The following is a 21,131-nucleotide window of genomic DNA, read 5'->3' on the forward strand; positions in this document are numbered from 1 at the left end:
TTGATCACGTCATGGTAACGCTGACAAACGACCCTAGCATGTCAACAAACCCTCGGGAATGTTCCGTCTGTTTCTACAATACACAACTCGCTGTAAACACAGCCGACTTGAAGCTGTCCAGCCGCTTCTTTAATGAAGAGGGAGAGAGCTTGCACTAGCAGAAATCTTTAGAAAAACAGAACAGTCCGCCTTCCTGAGAAGGAATCAGCCATAAATTCACTAGTTTCTGTGTTTTCCCACCATAAAAAAATCCAACTCTTAAAGTCGATTTTACAGCCTTTTCTGGAACGTAAGCAGATGAGTTTGCTGTGTTGTCATGGAGACTGTTTGGTTTATACAAGCACTGTAAGGCTGATATGATTCTATTATGATGTACTGTGAATATTACAGGACGCATTTTAAAAACCCATAAAAAGCCAAAAGAGCCGCTTTAATACTCCAATACTTATCTAGTCTATAACTTCAGGATCAGGATATTTTTCTCATGTCTTTTAACCAGGACCCTTCTTTGGATTGTTTAAAAACTATTAATGACCCTTGGTAATTATTAGCTTTTGACCCGAAACTGCCTCCTACAATTCTTGAAAACATGGTTGCACTGACGTAATGGTGACACAGCAATGACGACCCCGACATATCAGTTTACTGGAAACCACATCAGTAATGACTCGACTTCCTGCTAAACTCCAGGAAATCCTGCACATGCAGCGCAGGCGAGGAGGTAGCTAATTGGATTAGAGGGGAGGATAGGGAGCCGTGTAAAAACTCTGAAATTAATCTGAAACTCTGCAAGAGATCCGTTAATGCGTTCAACGTGATGAGTTACTGACTTAGCATATATGCTACAGGTGAAATACCAAAACCAACTTAGCAGGTTACTTGTTGTTACCGTGGCTTGTTAGCATGCTAAGTTTGCTGTTAAAGTTTTTGCAGGAGACAAAAGTTGCTTAATAAGCACATACAAAAGTTTCAGGATCTGTCCACATGGGAAAAGTTACTGTTATGCTCTTAAGCATGAGCTAAGCTATTTGTGCTTTGTTAACAAATCTTAAGTTGATATTGTAAAGAGCAGAAAATGCTGAGTTTTGTGTTGGAATGCTGTGGAGATGTTTCTGCTGACAGCAGCTGGATGGCACTCCAAGTTGCCAGGTTGCGATAAATCATGATGACTTTATTTTAACACAAGTTTCTCGAGATGATGATGATGATGTTTTTAGTCAGTCAGATAGATCTGGCAACCCAGGCTGTTGTGATGATGGGTTTGAAGGAATAAGGAAGTTTAAAATCAGAATTGTGTCCATTTCCTAATAAAAGAGCAGCTTTTTGAGGGGTTAGGAAATCGATAGTTGCACTCGGAGGTTATATAAGAGCTTTTCAGACTTGTGTAATCCTTGAGTAGAACCTCTCTGCTCCTTTGTGGTTTCAGTCCCTGGTAGGACTTTAAACACCACCTAATCCAGCCGGCCTGATCGCACTGCAGATATAAAAACATCCAGCGGGCAGAATCGGAGAGTTCTTCTAATGTGCTCCTGTTCCTTCTTCTGACCCGGACTGGACCTGACCAGGGTTTAATACAAACATGAGGATCACACATGCTAACCATCATCTGTGCCTCTGCTTCCACCCCAGCAGCGACAACGTCGTCATGGCGTCGGGAGTGCCGGAGGTGACGGCCAATCAGGAGCCAGCTGAGATCCAGGAAGAGTGTTCAGGTAAAGACCTGCTTAAAGTTCAATAAATCTTAAATGATCTTGTTTAAGGTGGTCTTCATAGAATCTCTCAACAATCTGAATCATTTTCTGTTCACTAACTCCTCCTCAGGACTTAGCTTCGATGCTAATGCTAACACAGATCTCTCTCATTTTTCTAACCAGCAGAGCCTTTTTGAAACTTTCTTTAAATACAACTTGTGTGTAGCCACAAAACATAGTTAACCTTTAAAAAACAATCACTTTTATATATAGTTTTACTATAAAACTGAATCTTAAATTGAATATATAAGGTTTAAAACTATAACTTTCCTTTTTACCTTTTCTAGCTTTTTTTTTGTGATTATTAACTTTTTTTCTTAGTAAGTTTAGCTTTTTATTAACTTCTTTAGCAGTTTTTACTGCTTGACACAATTTGTCTTATTTTTAATTGTTTTAGTTATTTTACCGGTTTTGCTATTTCTTTTTTACCAAGTTCTTACATTTTTAGCAATTTTACCTTTTTTCTTAAAGGCTCTTTTAATCAAGGATCCTGTATCTTTTTGAAAATGAGTCTTTTTTTTATACTGAAAACAAAATGAAAATATATTTAATCACCTATATATGAATAAAAACTTTCAGTAGCTGTGACAGAGTGGCTCAGCTTTGTTTTAACACAAAGAAGTCGCAGTACAGAAAAAGTTTACATTTATTACATTTATTTTGTGGTGATGCTAATGCTATACTGCTAGAAATAAGTCAGTATCCACTGATACCACAGCATAGCAATTATCAACAGCAGATACTTTTATTGGAAAGTTGAAGTTACCTTGGTATTTTTTGAACTTTGTAAAGTCCTCCAATGCTCCGGGCTGACCCCTCTGGCGGTTGGTTTTATGGATTTTCAAATTACTACTCTACCAAAAATGTGGGAGAAGGCAGCCGAAAATGCTAAAATTTGGACTCCCGGAGGCTGTGGGAATTAAAATACTGGGAGTGTGTGGATGGTAGCACATGAAAGTCTGCATCATGTCAGATCCAGAGATCAGCTCAGCTTTAACAGGCTGAATCGGCCTGCAGCTGGCAGCAGGAAATGAACACGCGCGCACACACACACACACGCACACACACGCACACCACACACACACACAGAGCGATGGACAGCAGCACATATGAAGAAGGAAGGAACACATTAGAGGGTCACTGAGGTGTCCGTGTGGGTGTGGGAACTCCGTCTGCAGGGATTCCTGGGAGCACATCCTCAGTGGAAAGGCTTTTTCACACAGATGTGTTTTATCAGGACATATAAGTGGAAAAAAACATGTGATTTAATACTGCAGGAAACTTTAAGTTTACCATCACTTCATCTCAATTATTGACATGATTTTCTGTGTGTTTCCAAACACTACTAAATATTTAACGTCAGACTTGATGTATTTCATGCCTCCAAACTTGGTTACAACCACAGGGGGAAACATCAAGTCTTTAAAATATCAGTTCCAGTGATTGTGACTGCGTTTTCATTTAAACTGTGGAGGACTGGTGACCTGCACATGATGCACCTCATAGTCAGCTCCCTCGGCAACTCTGAATTGGATAAACCGATCCTCAACTATATCCTCAGAAGTCGAGCTAAGCGGCTATAAGCATTAGCATAATTCAGCAACATGTAACTAACTTCTGAAAATAGATTTTTTTTTTATATAGATTCAACAATCTGTTGTACACAGTTACTTTGTGTAAACCTTTATATTATAAAAAAGCCTAATAAAGCAAATGTATGTGTTTTCCTACACTGTTAGATTCAAAGACCTGAAGCTCCGACAATGTTGCAGGAAAAGTCCTGAGTACTTCCCCGCTTGTCTTTTCCACGGAACATTGTTTCTTTTAAAGGTCACCACGTTCTCGCCGTGTAAAGAAATCAGCTTCTCCTAATACTGCTGTTCAGAGCACCAAGTTAGACAAATGCATATTGGGAAATCACAGTATCTGAGTCCTGCAGAGTAACGCTGACCTTCCACTCAGGCCGTGGCCTTTTTCAACCCTCTGTTGGTTTGGACCTTTAGCCTAATTGTTGTATTGTTCCTTAAATAGCAGGATAAATGGCACTGGGTGGTGCACACAGGCCTCTGAAGCTCCATCAAAACACACGCTGGAAGCTCCTCAAGTAAAATGTTTATGTTATCAGCCAAGAGAAAGAGGACTCGTCCAACATTTCATGGCACAAACCGAATGAAATTTACATTATAATCTGTGTGGCTCACTGGCAGCTCGTCAGGATCTTAAAAATAGTCTCTCACTCTGAAGGCTGAAGAAGCTTCTGACTGAAGTTCGCCTGGGATCTGTTGTTTGTGTGAGTTTTTATTCCACTATTCTTGTATAATGTGGAACATTTACCATGTTCTGAAGCATTTTAAGCCCAGCGTCAGATTTACATGCCAGACATTTTTCAGTTGTGATTTAGCTCAAAGCAGAGGTTGTATTTTTAGAGGAGGAGGAATGCTGAGGCATTCCCCACATGGAGGAGGACAAGACTTTTTAAAGTCTATTCCGCATGTGACTTCTCAGCGTTGTACGATCCATGATCCTTTTTCTGGTCATGCTTCAAATGTTGAAGAACAATGAGGTTCAAGTGTTTCAAAGAGCAGCCCTATTGGTTGGCATTGTACTAATGTAACCATCACGTTCAAGGGGGAACACAAGGGAAAAGGACTCGAATGCACAACACTATAGAGACGTGATGCATGATGCTTGCTGAATGTATAATCTTTATCCAGTTAATGATGCATTACTACAGCTAGACAAACAAAATCCGGAAAATCCAGGCAGGATCCCAAAGCCAAGGATCAAATAATGAATAATCGGACATTAAAACGTTTTAAATGTGAAGTTGGACTGATAGACACAGGCAAAGAAACAACATAAACCCAATACTCTAATCTACATGCGAGATTGTTGGGGCAGATTGGGCATTCCCACAACCTGGCCTCAACAAACATAGAGTACAGTAGGTTTAACTTGTCCTCCAAATCTTTTTTTTACAGCAAAATACATCTATCACTCTCCTTTAGTCCACTTGGGGTTTTGGTGCCAGTATAGAAGCAAAGAAGCCCCTGCAACGTCCTGCTGCTCTTCCTGGGTGGAGCCCCAAGCTGCTCCCAGACCAAACAGGAGATATAGGCCCTGTTTACACCACATTTTGTAGCTTTCTGGGTGTCTGTTTACATCTTCGGCGCCACTGAAAACACAAGTTTTGTAAAACGGCTCCCAAGGTGGAACTTTTTGAAAACAAAATGCAAAAACAAAGCCATAACCTCCCCAGGGGGACAAGGGCCGATTGTGAGGCCTGCTCCGAGAGACCGGCCGGGTAGACCTCTAATGGGACGTTACCAAGATGCTCCAACCACCTCAAATAGCTCCTCTTTAAAGTTAGTGGTTCAGCTTTGATGGCTGAGCTGCCACCCTGTGGAGAAAACTCATTTCAGCTGCTTGTACTTCATTCTTTTGGTCATGACCCGACGTTCATGACCACAGGTGAAGGGGGTGTGGAGGCATGTGGACCAATTGCTAAACGGAGAGCTTTTGCTCATGGCTCGGCTCCAAATCTGCAGCTGATCAGAACCCAGGGAACAGGATTGGCATGTAAACTACTGGTACGATTGCAGGGTGTGCTGTGAATTTGCTCTACCTGGTGCCACTTGCTGTTACGGAGTATTCAACATCAGTTTTAACATCAAACATTTATAAACAGAACCTTTGCGACAGCAGGTTTTTGTGGCTTGTCCAGAGGCAACTATTTACCCAAACCTCTACAGGAAGAACTCATATTGACTGGAGTTCACTGGAGAGTTTTTTTAAACATCAAGGTCAACGTTCACGTGTTTCAGCGCTGCCAGTAGTTCTGCATTTGTTAGTTTTCTGTGTTAACAAATGCAACATTTTTTACTTGCCAGTGTGTCGTGTTGTTTCAACGAGGACGTGCAACAGACAAGCTACGGAATGTGAGCAGAACACAAGAAACATTACATAAAAGAAGAAACCAGGATTTAAGGTCGTAGCTTGTGTTGAAACACTTTGTTACAGCACAAAGGTCTTGTGATTATGGGAGGAGATCCATATAAGTCAAATGTTTTCAGTATCCGTGTAGAGGTGACATCCAGACATGCTGCTTCATGTTCAGATTAAGCTCCGGTGTAGCTTTTACTGTCTTTCAGGTTGTTGTGAATCGCACATGTAGGGCAACTTTCATCATTATGAGGGCAGAAAAAGATTTAAGTCGCCCTTACCCCATGACAGCTGAATTATGACTGAACGCTTCCATTTCAAGGACGCATCGGACGTATGGCTGCTGATTTGATAGTTCAATTACAGAAAAAAGTCAAATGTCCTAAGGGCTTCCTCTTCACAGCATCTATAAAACTCATAATGATGTAGTGTCTCCAACCAACTGTAACTTCAGCCGACATCCAGATTATAGAGCATCTTCCTCCCACTAACCTCTAGATTATAGAGCATCGTTCTCCACTAACATCTAGATTATAGAGCATTGTTCTCACTAACATCCAGATTATAGAGCATTGTTCTCCCACTGACCTCTAGATTATAGAGCATCATTCTCCCACTAACATCCAGATTATAGAGCATCTTCCTCCCACTAACATCCAGATTATAGAGCACCTTTCTCCACTAACAACTAGGTTATAGAGCATTGTTCTCGCTAACATCCAGATTATAGAGCATCGTTCTCCACTAATATCCAGATTATAGAGCATCTTTCTTCACTAACATATAGATTATAGAGCATCTTCCTCCCACTAACATCCAGATCATAGAGCATCTTTCTCCACTAACATCTAGATTATAGGGCCTCTTTCTCCACTAACATCTAGATTATAGAGCTTCTTTCTCCACTAACATTCAGATTATAGAGCATCTTCCTCCCACCAACTGATGTCACAGCAACACTGCAATAAAACAGTAATGTGCACATTAGTTTCATCTCCACGTTAGTCGTTTCTTTTAATTTTCATGAACTGGTGGAGTAACTCCTACTTTTTGAAGAGCTGTTTCCTGTAATGAAGTATTAATCTTCAGTCCCCTGTGGCCTCTGGAGGCAGGCCGTGGCCCTGCTGCACGGGGGCCATCTAAAGAGCGCCATTAGAAGCCGTTGATGAGCTGCTCGATGACTAAAAAGCAATGAAAGGTGTTTTGTAGGTGTTTAAGCAGCAATAAAAGAGCTGTTGAATTTTCCACCACGGCGCTAACAGACGTGGACTCGCCGCAGGGAGGCTTTACAAGTGTGTGTGTGTGTGTGTGTGTGTGTGTGGTTCCTGCATGGCTGATTACTTGCCAACACAGGACTAATAGCTCTATAACTCCAGGTCATATCGGAGGGGGGGGGGGGGGGGGCGCGTAAAGGCGCTGTGAGAGTAATTTTCTCATTATTACATCAGTTAGGGGATAACAATCTTCTTTTTTTTTTTGGGCCTCCTCAGGAAAGAAGAAGTCCAAGTTCCAGACGTTTAAGAAGTTCTTCGCGAGGAAGAAGAGGAAGGAGCCGGCAGCGGCGGCGGGATCAGACGCGGTGCTGAAAGCAAGCCAGTCCAGCGACAATGTCAGCAAAACATCAGAGAACAACACGCTCTCCCGGGCCGAGAAGGAGAAGGGATCAGGGTGAGGTCACCACACAAGACTCGGGGGGGACCCACAGGAAAGAGGTCTTCATGCACTTCTAATTGAGTGTGATTGTAAATAAAGCCGAGTCCAGCAGCATGTCAAGGATTCTTCTCCTCCCGCCCAGATATTTATCTCTCTGCTTAATTGAAGAGAGGAAGATGATGTTTTTACTTCCATGTCCAGTTGAGCTCAGATTACCTCAGTGGATGCTGGTCACTTCCTGTTTTTCCAACTCGTATTCGGACGGGTTTTTCCTGTGGACCATCCTGACTTTCTTTGTTTTCTTTAACTCCGCTGTGCCTCTTCCTGGTTTGTCTGCACCTCGTATGTCCCGTTCACAAAATAACATTTCAACATTTTTTGCATTTTCGTTTCAGCAAGGTTTTGAAAAGGACGACTATTTGCATGAACGTGGCAGAAATGCTGAAAATGATGCAGTTTTCATTTTGGTTGTTTTTGTAATGAAACCACACACACATGCACTCGGAGTACAACACGCTATAAACATAACACTGGTAGTACACGGACATTCATATAGATAGACGACCAAGTTGGATTGTTATTACTGTGACTGTCGACTATAAAACTACCAAGTCCCAGGAGAATAAGGACTGGGAGTCCTGACACTCTGGAGCAGGGGTGTCAAACTCAGATCCTCGTGGGCCGCAGCCCTGCACGTTTTCAATGTCTCCCTCCCCTGAATGTCCTGATGGTTCATCATCACATTCAGCACAAAGCCAGATAACGAGCTGCTCATTGCAATCAGCTGTGTTGAAGCTGGGAGACATGCAAAACGTGCAGGGCTGCGGCCCTCGAGGCCTGGAGTTCGACACGTGTGCTCTGGAGGCTAACATTGTTATTATTGTCCATCTACTCGCACATGTGCGGTAGAACTATTTACTATGACCGTAGTGTGTGCGCGCAATAGTAGCATTTCAAAAAAACATGTGTGTTTCTCCATTTCCACCGAGACAAATTCTGAGTCCTTTTTTAAAAGAAAATATAAAAATTTGGTTTTCCCCCTTTACATGGAGGTGGACTTTTTTCAAAAAGTTGCGTTTTCAGCGGCGAAATACAAGTAAAGCAATATATGAGTGTATTGAACAATTTCTCACCTATATTAGGTAACCGAAGTGAGCTGAAGTTATTTGTTGAGTTTATTTCCCCAAAATTTTTATTTTATTTTTTTAAAGTTGTTAACATGTCATTTATTTTAGGAGCTTTTGAACATGGGTTTGTCCATTGTGTGTCATCTTTCTCAAAGATCAAAGATCAGCCTGGGCAGCAAGGCCTTGTCACATGACTCCGTCTTCGTCTCCGACTCATCGGAGGCCAACGAGGCTCTCGGGGCGTCTCAGGACAGCATTCATGGCAAAGTGAAATCATTGCAGGTAAAAAAAACTGGACTCCCACTGCAGAGATCTTCACATATTCACATTTCATATATATATCAAAAAAGTAGTGGTTGTCCATTTCAGTTTGTCCCGTGGCTCCCTGTAGCTGTCTGAAATATGAAACTTATTTTAGTATCATTTTCACAGGAGCTAAAAGGAAATGTGAAAAATATTTAAAACAGCTAAAATAGTTAAAATGGCCTAAATGGTAAAAATAGTGGTGCTTAAATGTTTTTTTTACAATCCAAGATGTAAAAGTGGTGAAACCGTTTAAAGAATAAAAAATTTAGCTAATTGCTAAAATGCTAGTATAGTTAAAAATGGGTAAAATAACTTCAAATAACAAAAACATCTCAAATATGTTAAAATGGGTGAAAAAAAATCCGAAATTAATAAAATCAAAAATGCCTAAAACTGCTCAGCAGCTACAGTGGCTAAAGTAGTTAGGTTCAATTGCATAAATTTACAAAAAATTGTAAAAAAAAAAGAAAAAGTAATATTATGTGGCTCCAGATAATTATGTGGCGTAAAGTGGCATCTAAAATCTTTTTAACACACGTCCCTATGCGTACTTTATCGTTGATCTTTACATCAGTAATATTGACGTAAACTGAGAGTTTAAACCTCTTTGACGGAAGTTTTTTCCATTTTGAAGTTGTGTAAGTGTGATCAGGCAGCAGCTATCAAGAGGATTTGCTCAAAAATCCAACGTTCTCTGGCAATTAAAAAGCAAAACAAGTGTTTGATTTGTAGACCAAAGCAATAGACAATTAGAATAACAGAATTTAGCAAGTAAAACAATCTGATGGAGATTTCCTGAGCTTAATCTCGGGCTCTGAGGCGAGCTGCTGGTTTGATAAGCAGAATGAGGCCACGGCGGAGCCAAATATAGACATATTATGCAAGGATCGATAGAGGGAGGAGTGAACCAAGAATCAACAAGCACTGCAAACTGCAACTCAAGCACTGATCTTATCTCTTTAATACTCACTTTTTACGACACCTGCAATCAATCATAACTGTAATACAGTTGTTACTGGTGTCATGAGCTCATTTTGGTCCATATTTTCAAAAGAAATACTTCTCAAATGACACAAATCTGTCTTTTCTTGAAGAATAGTGTGTGTGTGCCGACGTCGTGCCCCGGCTGCATAAGAGCCGTATTGTTCTGTGTTTGCTTTGCACTCCAGCAGAAAGAGTTCATGATCGACTCCTGCAGGCTGTTTGAGTTTCTGTGATACCGCCACACACACACACACACACACACACACACACACACACACACACACACACACACACACACACACACACACACACACACACAAAGCACTTTCTCTCCAAACGGCAGCCAACGTTTCTCCGTCACCCTTTCTGTTGAAGCTGTGATGTATTATTAACCTTTTATAAGTCACTGATGCAAATACTGAGAAATCTTCAACACAATGATATCATTCAAAATCTTTTTTCATCAACTTCAGTGATTATTATTATTATTTTTTTTTTAAAGAAAGTTGGGGAATATAGGCCATCTTAAGCCTGGCACACACGACAGTATTTTTAAAATCTTCACAGATCAAGAGAACACACACTTGATGATCACACAAGATCTTCCTCTTCTGATCTGATAGTGTGTGGTGTGACTGCAGAGCTCACCACACACTAACATTCTTCAGCTGAGTATCAGGCTCTTCATCACAGACTTCTATAAAACTATATATATAAGTCTATGTTCTTCACGCTCAATATTCCAAATCTCGCGTAGTCAAACTTGACTTCAGTGTAAAACACGACATGTACAGGTAAACAAACATGTAGCCAGAGATCAACCTCGGGCCTATATTACGACTCAGGATTTTCTTTTATCGAGGTAACTTCAGGATTAACCCTGAGATTTCCGTACTGTGAAGCAGATTCACTTCTTACTGGGATAAATCACCCTGGTACTCTGATGTTTAACTCTGGAGCAGAGAATGAAGGCGCCGTCTCCTGACCAATCAGATGTCTTGGAAAATGACCTGCCTAATTGTACAATATCCTGATTGGTGCACGGATTGTCCCGCCCACTCGGAATACTCAGAGCTCAGACAGAGTGTTTAGAACGATCTTTATGACGTAATAAAACAAATCCTCGTCACTGAGGCTTGAAAGATGTTTTTGTTCTTGTTCTTGACTTGTTCCAAGTCTGTTTAGCGTCATGAGGGTTTATCTGCGATAATGAGGTTAATGATAATGGTCCTGTCTGATATTACTGCAGAAACATGAATTTATGCGCACGTCTACTCTGCCATCACAATGAATTAATATCGTATAATCTCATGAAGTCAGGCATTATCAAGCCGGGACCTTTCTGGCTTTGGCTGCAGCAGCAGTGTTGCTTTCAGCCTGGTTGGTTTTCATACCAGTACTCATGACGTCACTCAGCCTGCAGCTCGGCTCCTCGGAGCAGAACACACTCTACAGGATTTCTCGTCGCGAATATCGAACATGTTGATTATCGCCGATCTCTCCTTCCGAGACCTTCCGAGTGGATCGGACCCGACAGAATCGCTCTCAACACTCCCCACATCACAGGAAAATCAGACATGATTTTATTTGCAGACATTCTAAGTCTGATTTTGATCGTTACCACATTATTCCAATATTTTTCAAGGAGTTCACTAGAAGTGCAAGAACCTTCTCACTGTGAATCATCGAGCATTTTAGTAGTCAAACTAAGTAAATAAAACAGGTGGATTTTCAAGATTTTTCTCATTTCTAGAAAGACATTAACATTGCATCTGTAGCAAATAACACTGTAGTAATGGATTATGGTGTGATATTTTGGGCCATTTTAAATGTAATAAAAATGGTGATTTATCTGGTTTGCCAATATTATGTGAATAAAATGAATATTTCTTGTGAATTTTTAATTATTAAGCTGGTTATGTGCAAACATATGCAGCAGAAGAAGAAATTGAATGAAAATGAGAAGTTTTTCCCCGCTATAAGTCAAAAACTAATCTGTATACATTATATTTTGTTGAATATTAAGAGAGTATTAGGATAATATGAGCTAGTTGAAAGGCTTCACTTATATATTTAAGAATAAGAAAAATGATAACTTTCCATGGTTTGCATTTTGTGTTATTCTACAATATTTTATTACATTTTGAGGAATAAATGTGCATTTCTTTGAACTACTTATACATGAAACTGGCCACCAGCTTCTTAGAGTTGGAGACTCCTCCACTAAAGCTACTGTTGAAGAACAAACCACACAAATCTTTTGCTCCTAAGACATTTTGCTCTAGTTATGTGTTATTCCATCACTGTCAGCAATTAATTCTGATACAGTAACTTAATAACCAGCTAATATTGTACGAGCCTAATAAATGTGTGAATGTGTGATCAGCTGCAGCTGAAGCAGGCCATCAGACTGGGCTCCCCTCCGTCTCTGATGTGTGTGAAGAGGACGGAGGACGCAGGAACCATGTCAGAAGACGATGGTCTTCCCTGCAGCCCCCCGGAATACACGGCGATGCTCGCAGCCACGGTACCTCCATGTTCTCCCTCCTCCTCCTCAGGGTTTTTTATCTCGTAACGCTTCAACTGTGGATCTGTGTGTGACTTCTTCCAGAACCAGGCCCAGAGGAACAGCTGCATCAGTCTGGAGGGGACGGACAGCGAGGACGAGCAGGTAAATATCGCACTGACTGGAAACGATCCTAAGTCATGTTAGTCACTTTATGTTGGTTCAAATCACAATATATAAAGACGTATGGCAGGCAATGCACATGATCCAATGAAACTGAAGGCTCCAGCTTCTCGATATGGTTTAAAGTGCCTGTCCACAACTGTTTGTCTTCACTGCCATGTTTTTTGGGGTCTGCAGCTTTTCTAAGAGGCAGTCAGGAGGTTTCCAGTAAAAAAATAAATTTATATTTGCAACTGTGTAACATGGTTGGCTTCTTAGCGTATTCTGCTTCCAACCAGCAGGGGGCGATTGAAACTATTGGCAGGTGTGAGCAAATTGTGAGGTTTTATGGCATATTAGTCATTATTGGATAAAAGTGTAGTTTATGCTAACTTTGCTATCCGTTTTGAGTTTAGATCGTAGTGAAATGACACTAAAATAACCGACTCCTCCGAGAAAAATTAAGCGTTTTACTGGATTTGTTTAATATGTTGCAAACGTAACCCACAGACCGCTCTATGGTAGAGCTATATGTACTCGTTGACATGGTTAAAATGTACTTATAAACGATATAAAAACAACATTGAAACACTTCTGCTAACTGGACTTTGAAGAGATCTCCCCATTGTTGGGTTTATTTACCATCTAACTGGCGTCTTGATAGCAAGAATATCCCAAAAGCCTCCACTCTCCCCCTACACTCTCCAGTTATGAAGCAGACTGAAAAGCACAGTCAGCAAACTATGACAAATGAGCTTTTAATGATAGTGCCGCTTTTGCAATTTCAGGAGGGTTTTCAAGCCAGTCGTTTTCCCACTGGAAGGAGCCGCAAGTGACCCACCATAAAGACATAAAAAAAAAATGTTTGAACAACTTTTAAAGTGCGTTCCACACCAGAATAGGTTCAAGCCTGGCTCCAGTCACTTCTGAGTTATAGCTGCAGAGGCATTTTTGAACATTTTTCCTCCCTTTGAGAGTTTATGATCAACTTTATAGTGACACAGATTATGTTTATTTAGATTTAGATGGTGTTTTCGTACTTGAGACCCGTCTTGGACGTGTGTAAAGCTAAAGAAGCTAGCACCAACAAGCTTGTATAACCTAAAGATGTTTGCCTTTTAATCTCTTTGGCTCAGTTTTTCAAGTCCCCTTGTCAACTTCTTGCTTTTGTGAAGAAGTAAACACTGTGGTGAACTTTCTGCTGAGCACTAAAACGCGGACGTACGCAGCTCGCAAGGAGCTACATTCACATTAGCATGCTAACGGCTACACTTAACGCTCCAAATGGATGCTAACGTTGCTCGCTGTCATTTTGAAAATTTTTTTATTAAAATGTGTCTTTACAACTGTTGAAATCTAAATTATTTGTGCTCTAACGTTTGAATTAAAATAGGTTAGAGCCTGATTTACTAAATCTTGTTTGAATTGTGGTAAATTGCAAAAAATATTTGTTTTTCAGGTGATCAATTAGGAATAATACATAAAACATTTAAATGCTCCACAGTTTTCATGTGTTTATGCACAATATAAATAGTTTTTTATGCAAACAAAACACGGCTATATATTCATCTGTGTAGATAAAAATGGAATGGTTTGATGCTCAGACGTTTCTTAAATTAGATCAAATTGAAGATTTCTCTTTGAAAATGGCAAAAGGTTTATGTGCAGACGTGTTTCTGACTAAGCTTGCGTAATAGATGTGGTAAAGGTGCAGATAATGAATGGACGTGGGTCTGTTGGGGTGTGATCAGAAGCAGTGGTGGATCTAACCTTAAATGGAAGTGTGTAGTTTGGGCTGCTCTTCCTGTGTGTGTCACTCCTCTCAGTCTGACTCTTTCTGCATGTTATTCCACTGACCTGCATTCCTCTGGTTTCTCTGGCAGGCAGCAAGTCTGCTTGTAGTTAGAGTCGGACTCGACCCGCCTCACTCACAATCTCAAACAAGCGCACGCACTCACGCACACGCATCCAACATGATCTCACGTTGTCTCCTATAAATGTATTGATACGCATTTAAAAATCCAATTTTTTGTCTCTGTACTGACTAAAAGTTCCTTATCAAACTCTCAAAGTGCAGTCCATGGGCCAATGGCGGCCCCCAGCATCATTCCTGGCAGCCTGCAATGAATTACAGTAGTTTTAATCCCACTGTGCATTGACATCTGCTCATAGACTTCTATGTAACTCTGAGTTATATAGGTCTATGCTTCTGCTCCTCCTGATACTTGAGAAATCCAACTTATCACCTTATTAAACCGACTAGTATCAGTAACTACTGCAGCTTAACCTGTAGCATGTAGTCCGCCACTGTTGTGGTTATATCATGGGTTTTCTTTACATTTTAAAATGCTTCCAGTAAAGGTTTGGACTGATTCCCTGGTGTAACAATGGTTTCTGTTGTCGGCTTGTGAAGCTGAGGCTTATTTCTCTGCAGATAAGAACAGCTAATATTGATACAGCTGCACTCCCCCATCTTCTCTCCCCCTCTCACTGCTGCTCTCTTTCTCTTCTTCCTTCACTCTTATTATTTTTTTATCCATTTTTTAAGTCCCTGTATGCACACAAATGTAAGTTCCCCCTGGATGGTGTGCACATGTCACATGTGGATGGTTCCCGAGCTTTTGGAGTCCAAATGGAGCTGAAAAGTCCGTCTACCAGTTTCCACAGAAGATGAAGCACTGTTTCCTCTTTTATTACCTGGGGAGTGTTTGAACGTTTCTGTCCCTGTTGCCCCCCCCCCAGCTGTCCTGTGCAGGTTCCAGCAGAGCGATGAGCCCCCTTGTGGTCCCGGGAGACTTCAGCCAGCCGGCCAGTCCCTTCACCTGCCTGGATAACTCTGCAGCCAAACACAAGCTGGGCCTCCGACACAAAGCCTGCAACAAGAGGAAACCCGCCAGAGTGAGACACACACACACACACACACACACACACACACAGAATAAAAGTATCCGATGGATAATGTAGACTATATGGACAAAACATCCAAAGTATCACTCCTCAAACGTCAAGTTTTCTCCATTTTCTCATTCACCTGATTACTTCAAGAGACTCTGCCTCTCTAAAAAGCTCTTTTCTATACCCAGCCATGTCACCAATGAGCTCAAATAGCTTCAAAATACTCTTCCAATTGGTTCATGAGCACCTTTTACACTTTTCTTCGCCTTTGGTTGCCCTTGTCACAGCTTTTTAGAGATGGGCTGCTGTTCAATTATCAAAACAAGCTAATATTTTTCAATAAAAAAAATCAAAGTGTCGAACATTTATCATCTGATTTGTTGACTGTGTTCCACTTTATGCATCATATCACTACAGCGTGTTTTCACTTATATTTTGTGTGTGTGTGTGTGTGTGTGTGTGTGTGTGTGTGTGTGTGTGTGTGTGTGTGTGTGTGTGTGTGTGTGTGTGTGTGTGTGTGTGTGTGTGTGTGTGTGTGTGTGTGTGTGTGTGTGTGTGTGTGTGTGTGTGTGTGTGTGTGTGTGTGTGTGTGTGTGTAGCGGTCAGAGGGCAGGTCTCTGCTGGACGACACAGTAACACAGGAGGATGAAGCCTCAGAGGAGCTGCAGACACTCAAAGGTTCGAGCACTTTGTGTTTCTCCCTCCGTGACTCTGCGTGTACGGAAGCCTCTGAGAGACAAAATTAGACTTAAAGCACTCAAGTAAATATACCTTACTCATTTCTGGAATTGCATAATGCAAGGTTGTTAAAACAAACTTAAAGAATTCAATTTACTTCAGATTTTGGGGCAAATATTAGTTATATTTTCTTCGGAAATTACATTTTGATGACCTCTGGTCCCCAAAGGGGTCCCAGACCTTAGGTTGAAAGGTCTTTTTTACTGTCAAGCCTTAACATGTGTTGATATTTTAGTCTATTTAATGTGAATAAAGTGAAGTAATAGGATCAATACAGTATTCTGTTCTATTCCATATTGTGCTTGAAACTCAGAATGAACTGATTCTGATTATCATCAGTTATTTTAAAAGGTTAAACTGACATTTTGACTATTAAAGCAAAATCTAATCGTTGTGTTTAATTGTGACTTGAAGCAAATGTTGCTGCTCACTTGAATCTTGTGGGCTGCAGACCTTAGGTCCATGTTGGACCAGAATAGACTTTTTTTTATTGTCACTGTACAGTTGTTCACTTCAAGACATTTCCAACATTATGAATAAAGATCGACTTTAACTGGAGTTGAAGATGATGGAATATTTCCTGTTTTATTTTTAAATTGTACATATCACACGGTCACAATCTGACAATAAAACCTCCTGACTGGTTTCCTGGTTTCATTGACTTTGTTGATTCAGATGTAAACACGGATCAGCCGAAACCAAAAGTGGGAACGAGGGAGGAAGACGAGGATGAAGAGCAGCCGCAGAGTTCCAGACAATCCCTGCTGTCAGATAAGGAGGTGGAGGAGGGAGAGATGGGAGCGGAGCAGGAAGTGTCTCTCAGCCTGGACACTTCCTGTCCTCACAATGATGAGGAGGAGGAGGCAGAGGAAGAGGAGGGGGGAGAAGAGGAGGAGGTGTCAGACCTACAGCCACAGCACTTATCCTTCTCCCTGGACAGTCCCAGGTGATTTCCTCCCCCTCATCCTCTGCCTTCTCCTCCTCCTCCTCCTCTCTCTGTCTCTCTCTCTCTCTCTCTCTCTCTCTCTCTCTCTCTCTCTGGTCTTTTTATTTTTTCTGTCTCATCTGATTTTTCTTGTTCTGTAGTGCAACACTGGAGCTCCCTGCTGGTTCCCCTGAAAACTTCCTGACGCTTCCAGGTGAGGAAAACGCTGCCGGAGGAGAAGAACAAGAAGAAGAAGATGGACTCAGATTGAAGGAGGAAGAGGAGAGCTCCTTCTTATTGGAGGTGCTGAGCTCCTTGAAGACTCCTCTCTCCTCCTGCTCTCTGGACATGGAGACGGATGATGTCGTCCTGGAGCAAAAGGATGATGAAGAGCAAAAGGAGGAGGAGGAGATGGAGGAGAAGGAAGTGGTGGAGAAGAGAAGAGACGAAGAGGTGAGGAAAGAAGGAGAGGAGGAGCCTCTGGATTATCAAAGACCTTCAGTTCAAGTCCTGTCAGATGAAATTACACAGGAGGAGGAGGTGGTGCAGGAAGAAGAGGAGGAGGTGGTGCAGGAAGAAGAGGAGGAGGTGGTGCAGGAAGAAGAGGAGGAGAAAGAGGAGAAGGAGCAGAGAGAAGAAGAGGAGGAGCAGGACGAAGAGGAGGAGGAGGTGCAGGAAAAAGAAGAGGAGGAGGAGCAGGAAGAAGAGGAGGAGGAGGAGCAGGAGGTGGCTACTGCTTCTAAGACCAAAGAAGTTGAGGAAGAAGAAGTGTCTCTTGCTGAAGAACAGATAAAACGTGGAGAAGAGAAGCGACTCACTCATCATCATGTAGGTTTTGTTTAGTTTTTTTGTTTTCTTCACATTTTCTTTATTCTTAGCCTTTATTAACATTATTACAGATTTATTGAACCAACCTCAACTTCTCTAAATGTGTGTTGTGAGGAACCACTAAAAAATAAATAAATCACAATTTCTCTTTTTTCCCCCAAAACTAAACGATTCAAACGTCACTACTGGAAATCAGAGTTTTCGAGCAGGGCTGCTGAAGTGATTCAACTCATCACAGTCAAGGATATATAAAGAGGAAAAAACCTCTTTGTTACTGTTTAAAAGGGACATGTTACAAGATTTCTTATTTAAAATGTACACATTTGGTGTCATAAACTTTAATTCTCATATTGGATGCGACACATTGAGCTCTCGGTCTGATGGTTTGCACAAGCTCAGTTAACTTCTCACACGTGGATTTATTTAGACATGAGGGCCACACGTCACTATAAATAAACCCACGTGTGATTTCATGTCATCTATGTACATATACTGGAGAGGTGATGAGGCTGGTGCCAAATTACAAGCACTTAAAGCTGAACGTCAGCAGAGCCAATGCTGTCACAATAAAAGAAAGTTATGCATTCTTCAAAAATGTGCCAACAAGACCTGAAAGTGTCATTACCAGTAAACTGCATCCATAATAAAAATATTGATAATAATAATATTAGTCTGTTGTTGGTTCTATTCATAATCAAAATATAAAAAAGTATCCCCCCCAAAAAAACTCTAAAGGTTCTTAAAAATCATGATAAACAATTTGTTTGTGAGGAGTCAGCAGAAAGTGACATATTAAAAATCAATAAATAATTTAAAAATTTAAATTTAAAAAACTACAGTAGTGAATTTAAGAGCTGGATAAAAAAAGAAAAACATCTAATTTCATGAAATTATACTATGTTGTTGAGAAACTGTCTATTCATGACTGGTATGTTGAAACTATTAAGAATGAAGCAAAGTAAGGACTTTTTAGTTTATTGAATTAAATTCTTTCTTTGTACTGTAATCCTTGGATGGAGATGAGACTTAAGTCACTTTTTGTTTGGATTCACTGGCGAAAGGATGGATTTTACCCACAATGCTTTGTTAGTATATAAATGTGGCTTTAATCACAGGTCATGAGGAACTTCTGCTTTTACATGACGATTAATAAAAAGTCTGTATTTTTAAATTTCAGCAACATTTGTTTTTTTCTTCCAGGAAGAGGAAGACGAGGAGGAGGCAGAGGAAATCAAACCCGAGGAAGAAGATATCACAAGACAAACAGTCTTCCAGGCAGAAGAGGAGCCGATAGGGGTGGAGGAGAGTGAGGAAGGCGAGGGTGAGGAGGTGGCGGCAGAGGAGGTGGTGGCAGAGATGGACGACGAAGATCAGGTGACTGAGACGGTTCCTGATGAGGAAGCCGAGGAGGAAGAAGACGACGACATTGGAACAAAAGATGCTGATGAGATCGAAGCAGACCTGCGAGGTGGAGATCTGGAGAATCATTCAGCTCCGATCTCTGAGGACAAAGAGGAGGAGGAGGAGGAGGAGGAAGAGGAGGAGATCAGCCTCATTGAAATACAGCCAGAACAAGAGGAAACACAGCAGCCTGATCAGACTGAAGAGGAGGAGGAAGATGTCGAAGCAACGTCTCACTCAGACTCGGATCAGGTGGAACAAGAGAGGGAACCTCCAGAAGAAGCTGCTGTCCTCCTCAAGCCTTCTTCTTTATCTCTGGACCAGGACAGCCAGCCCCCCTCTCCCAGTAAGACCACCACCCTGCAGATAAACCTGGCCTCCCCCACCTCCCCCACCTCCCTCACACCGGCCGCGAGCCACAGAGTGTCTGAAGAGGAAGAAGAGCGAGTCGACACCGTGGATGAAGAAGCTTCTTCTCCTCCTGCAGCTATGGAGGAGACGTCCTGCAGCCCGGATCAGAGCAAAGTCCGCTTCACCATCGCTCCAGCCTGGCAGAGATCACACAGCCTGAGTCCTCCTCCCTCCCCACCACCCGCTGCTTCAGGGGAGGAGGAGGAGGTGGAGGTTGAGGTGGAGGTGGAGGAGGTGTTGAGCCCCAGCAGAGCAAGTAGCGCTGGACCAGCAGCTCCAGAAGGTAAGCATCCTCTCCCTCTTCAAGGTGATTGGCTGAAACTGATCTCCAGATAACTCTGACCTCCGTCCTGCTGCAGAGAGCTCTATCGTCAAGGAGGGGAGCCCCGATAATCCCTTTGGAGTTCGTCTGAGGAAGACGTCAGGGCTGCTCCGCTTCAGCTCCGAGGAGGAAAACATGGAGGTGAAGATACAGTACATTACTCAGTATGAGGAAGATGCTCTGTAATCTGGATGTTAGTGGAGGACGATGATCTGTAATCTGGACGTCAGTGCTTCTTGAAAAGACAAATTTCTGAGCTGATCATGAGAAGAAGGAGCAACAGATCAGCTGAGATCAACTGTTTATTCATAGGATCAGCTGGTATTTATTTACTAAGGTCATGTGGATACTTGCTAATGCTACTGACAGATTGTGCCGAGGAAGATCAGTGAGAAAATAAAGGTCCTGCTCTAGTTTTATTTACTCTCTGATTTTCTCCTCTTTTTTTTTTTTCTATCATTCAGCCTCTAGCCGAGTTGCCCCCCAACCCTAACCCCCTGAGTCAGCCCATCAGCAGCAAACCCGCCCTGCCCAGGAAGCCAGACGTCCACGGAGACAGTTTGTCCAAACTGAAGCGCGTCTCAGGTCAGTTCATCTACCGAGGATGGATGTAACGGTTTAAAAGCTGGTGAGATAAAGGGAGAAAGGCCTCACACACACTCAGCTGATAATGTAAGCTTGTGTGTGTGTGTGTGTGTGTGTGTGTGTGTGTGTGTGTGTGTGTGTGTGTGTGTGTGTGTGTGTGTGTGTGTGTGTGTGTGTGTGTGTGTGTGTGTGTGTGTGTGTGTGTGTGTGTGTGTGTGTGTGTGTGTGTGTGTGTGTGTGTGTGTGTGTGTTACAGACCCGGCGGCGGGGCGCAGCGTCTCTGCTGTGTCTGATTCTCCCAGCTGGATCTCTATGGCCAAACAGAAACAGAAGATTTACAAGGAGAACTCACTGGAGGAGATCACTGTTAAAAAGGTGTGTGTGTGTGTGTGTGTAATGTGATTTTTATGGTTATAATAAGGATAAAATTATCACTGACTCACTCTTCTGTTGCTCTTCGTCATGAGGAGGAACAAGAGAGGAAATCCTCACTGCCAACGTACGTCAGCTCAGCTGCAAGCAGGGAGCACAGTGTAAAAACAGGTACACACACACACACACACACACACACACACACACACACACACACACACAC

At 41.9% G+C, this 21,131-nt stretch overlaps 1 protein-coding gene across 7 annotated transcripts in view; it reads left to right on the forward strand.

Annotated features, from left to right (window-relative positions):
- The window catches only part of LOC308110763 (uncharacterized protein), a 46,765-nt gene that overhangs the window by 23,046 nt on the left and 2,588 nt on the right, over positions 1–21,131 (forward strand). For 5 of the 7 annotated variants that reach the window (XM_080465310.1, XM_080465313.1, XM_080465314.1 and 2 more), the window contains 14 exons: positions 1,630–1,712; positions 7,184–7,361; positions 8,629–8,755; positions 12,150–12,290; positions 12,375–12,434; positions 15,174–15,329; positions 15,926–16,004; positions 16,740–17,010; positions 17,151–17,817; positions 19,018–19,912; positions 19,989–20,092; positions 20,416–20,536; positions 20,793–20,911; positions 21,004–21,079. In XM_080465310.1, coding sequence (XP_080321436.1) covers positions 1,630–1,712; positions 7,184–7,361; positions 8,629–8,755; positions 12,150–12,290; positions 12,375–12,434; positions 15,174–15,329; positions 15,926–16,004; positions 16,740–17,010; positions 17,151–17,817; positions 19,018–19,912; positions 19,989–20,092; positions 20,416–20,536; positions 20,793–20,911; positions 21,004–21,079 — 3,077 coding nt within the window. The remainder of the gene's footprint in view (positions 1–1,629; positions 1,713–7,183; positions 7,362–8,628; positions 8,756–12,149; positions 12,291–12,374; positions 12,435–15,173; positions 15,330–15,925; positions 16,005–16,739; positions 17,011–17,150; positions 17,818–19,017; positions 19,913–19,988; positions 20,093–20,415; positions 20,537–20,792; positions 20,912–21,003; positions 21,080–21,131) is intronic. The other 2 variants (XM_080465311.1, XM_080465312.1) reach the window with 2 other exon arrangements.

Source organism: Lipophrys pholis, assembly GCF_963383615.2.
Source record: "Lipophrys pholis genome assembly, chromosome: 6".
NCBI lineage: Eukaryota > Metazoa > Chordata > Actinopteri > Blenniiformes > Blenniidae > Lipophrys > Lipophrys pholis.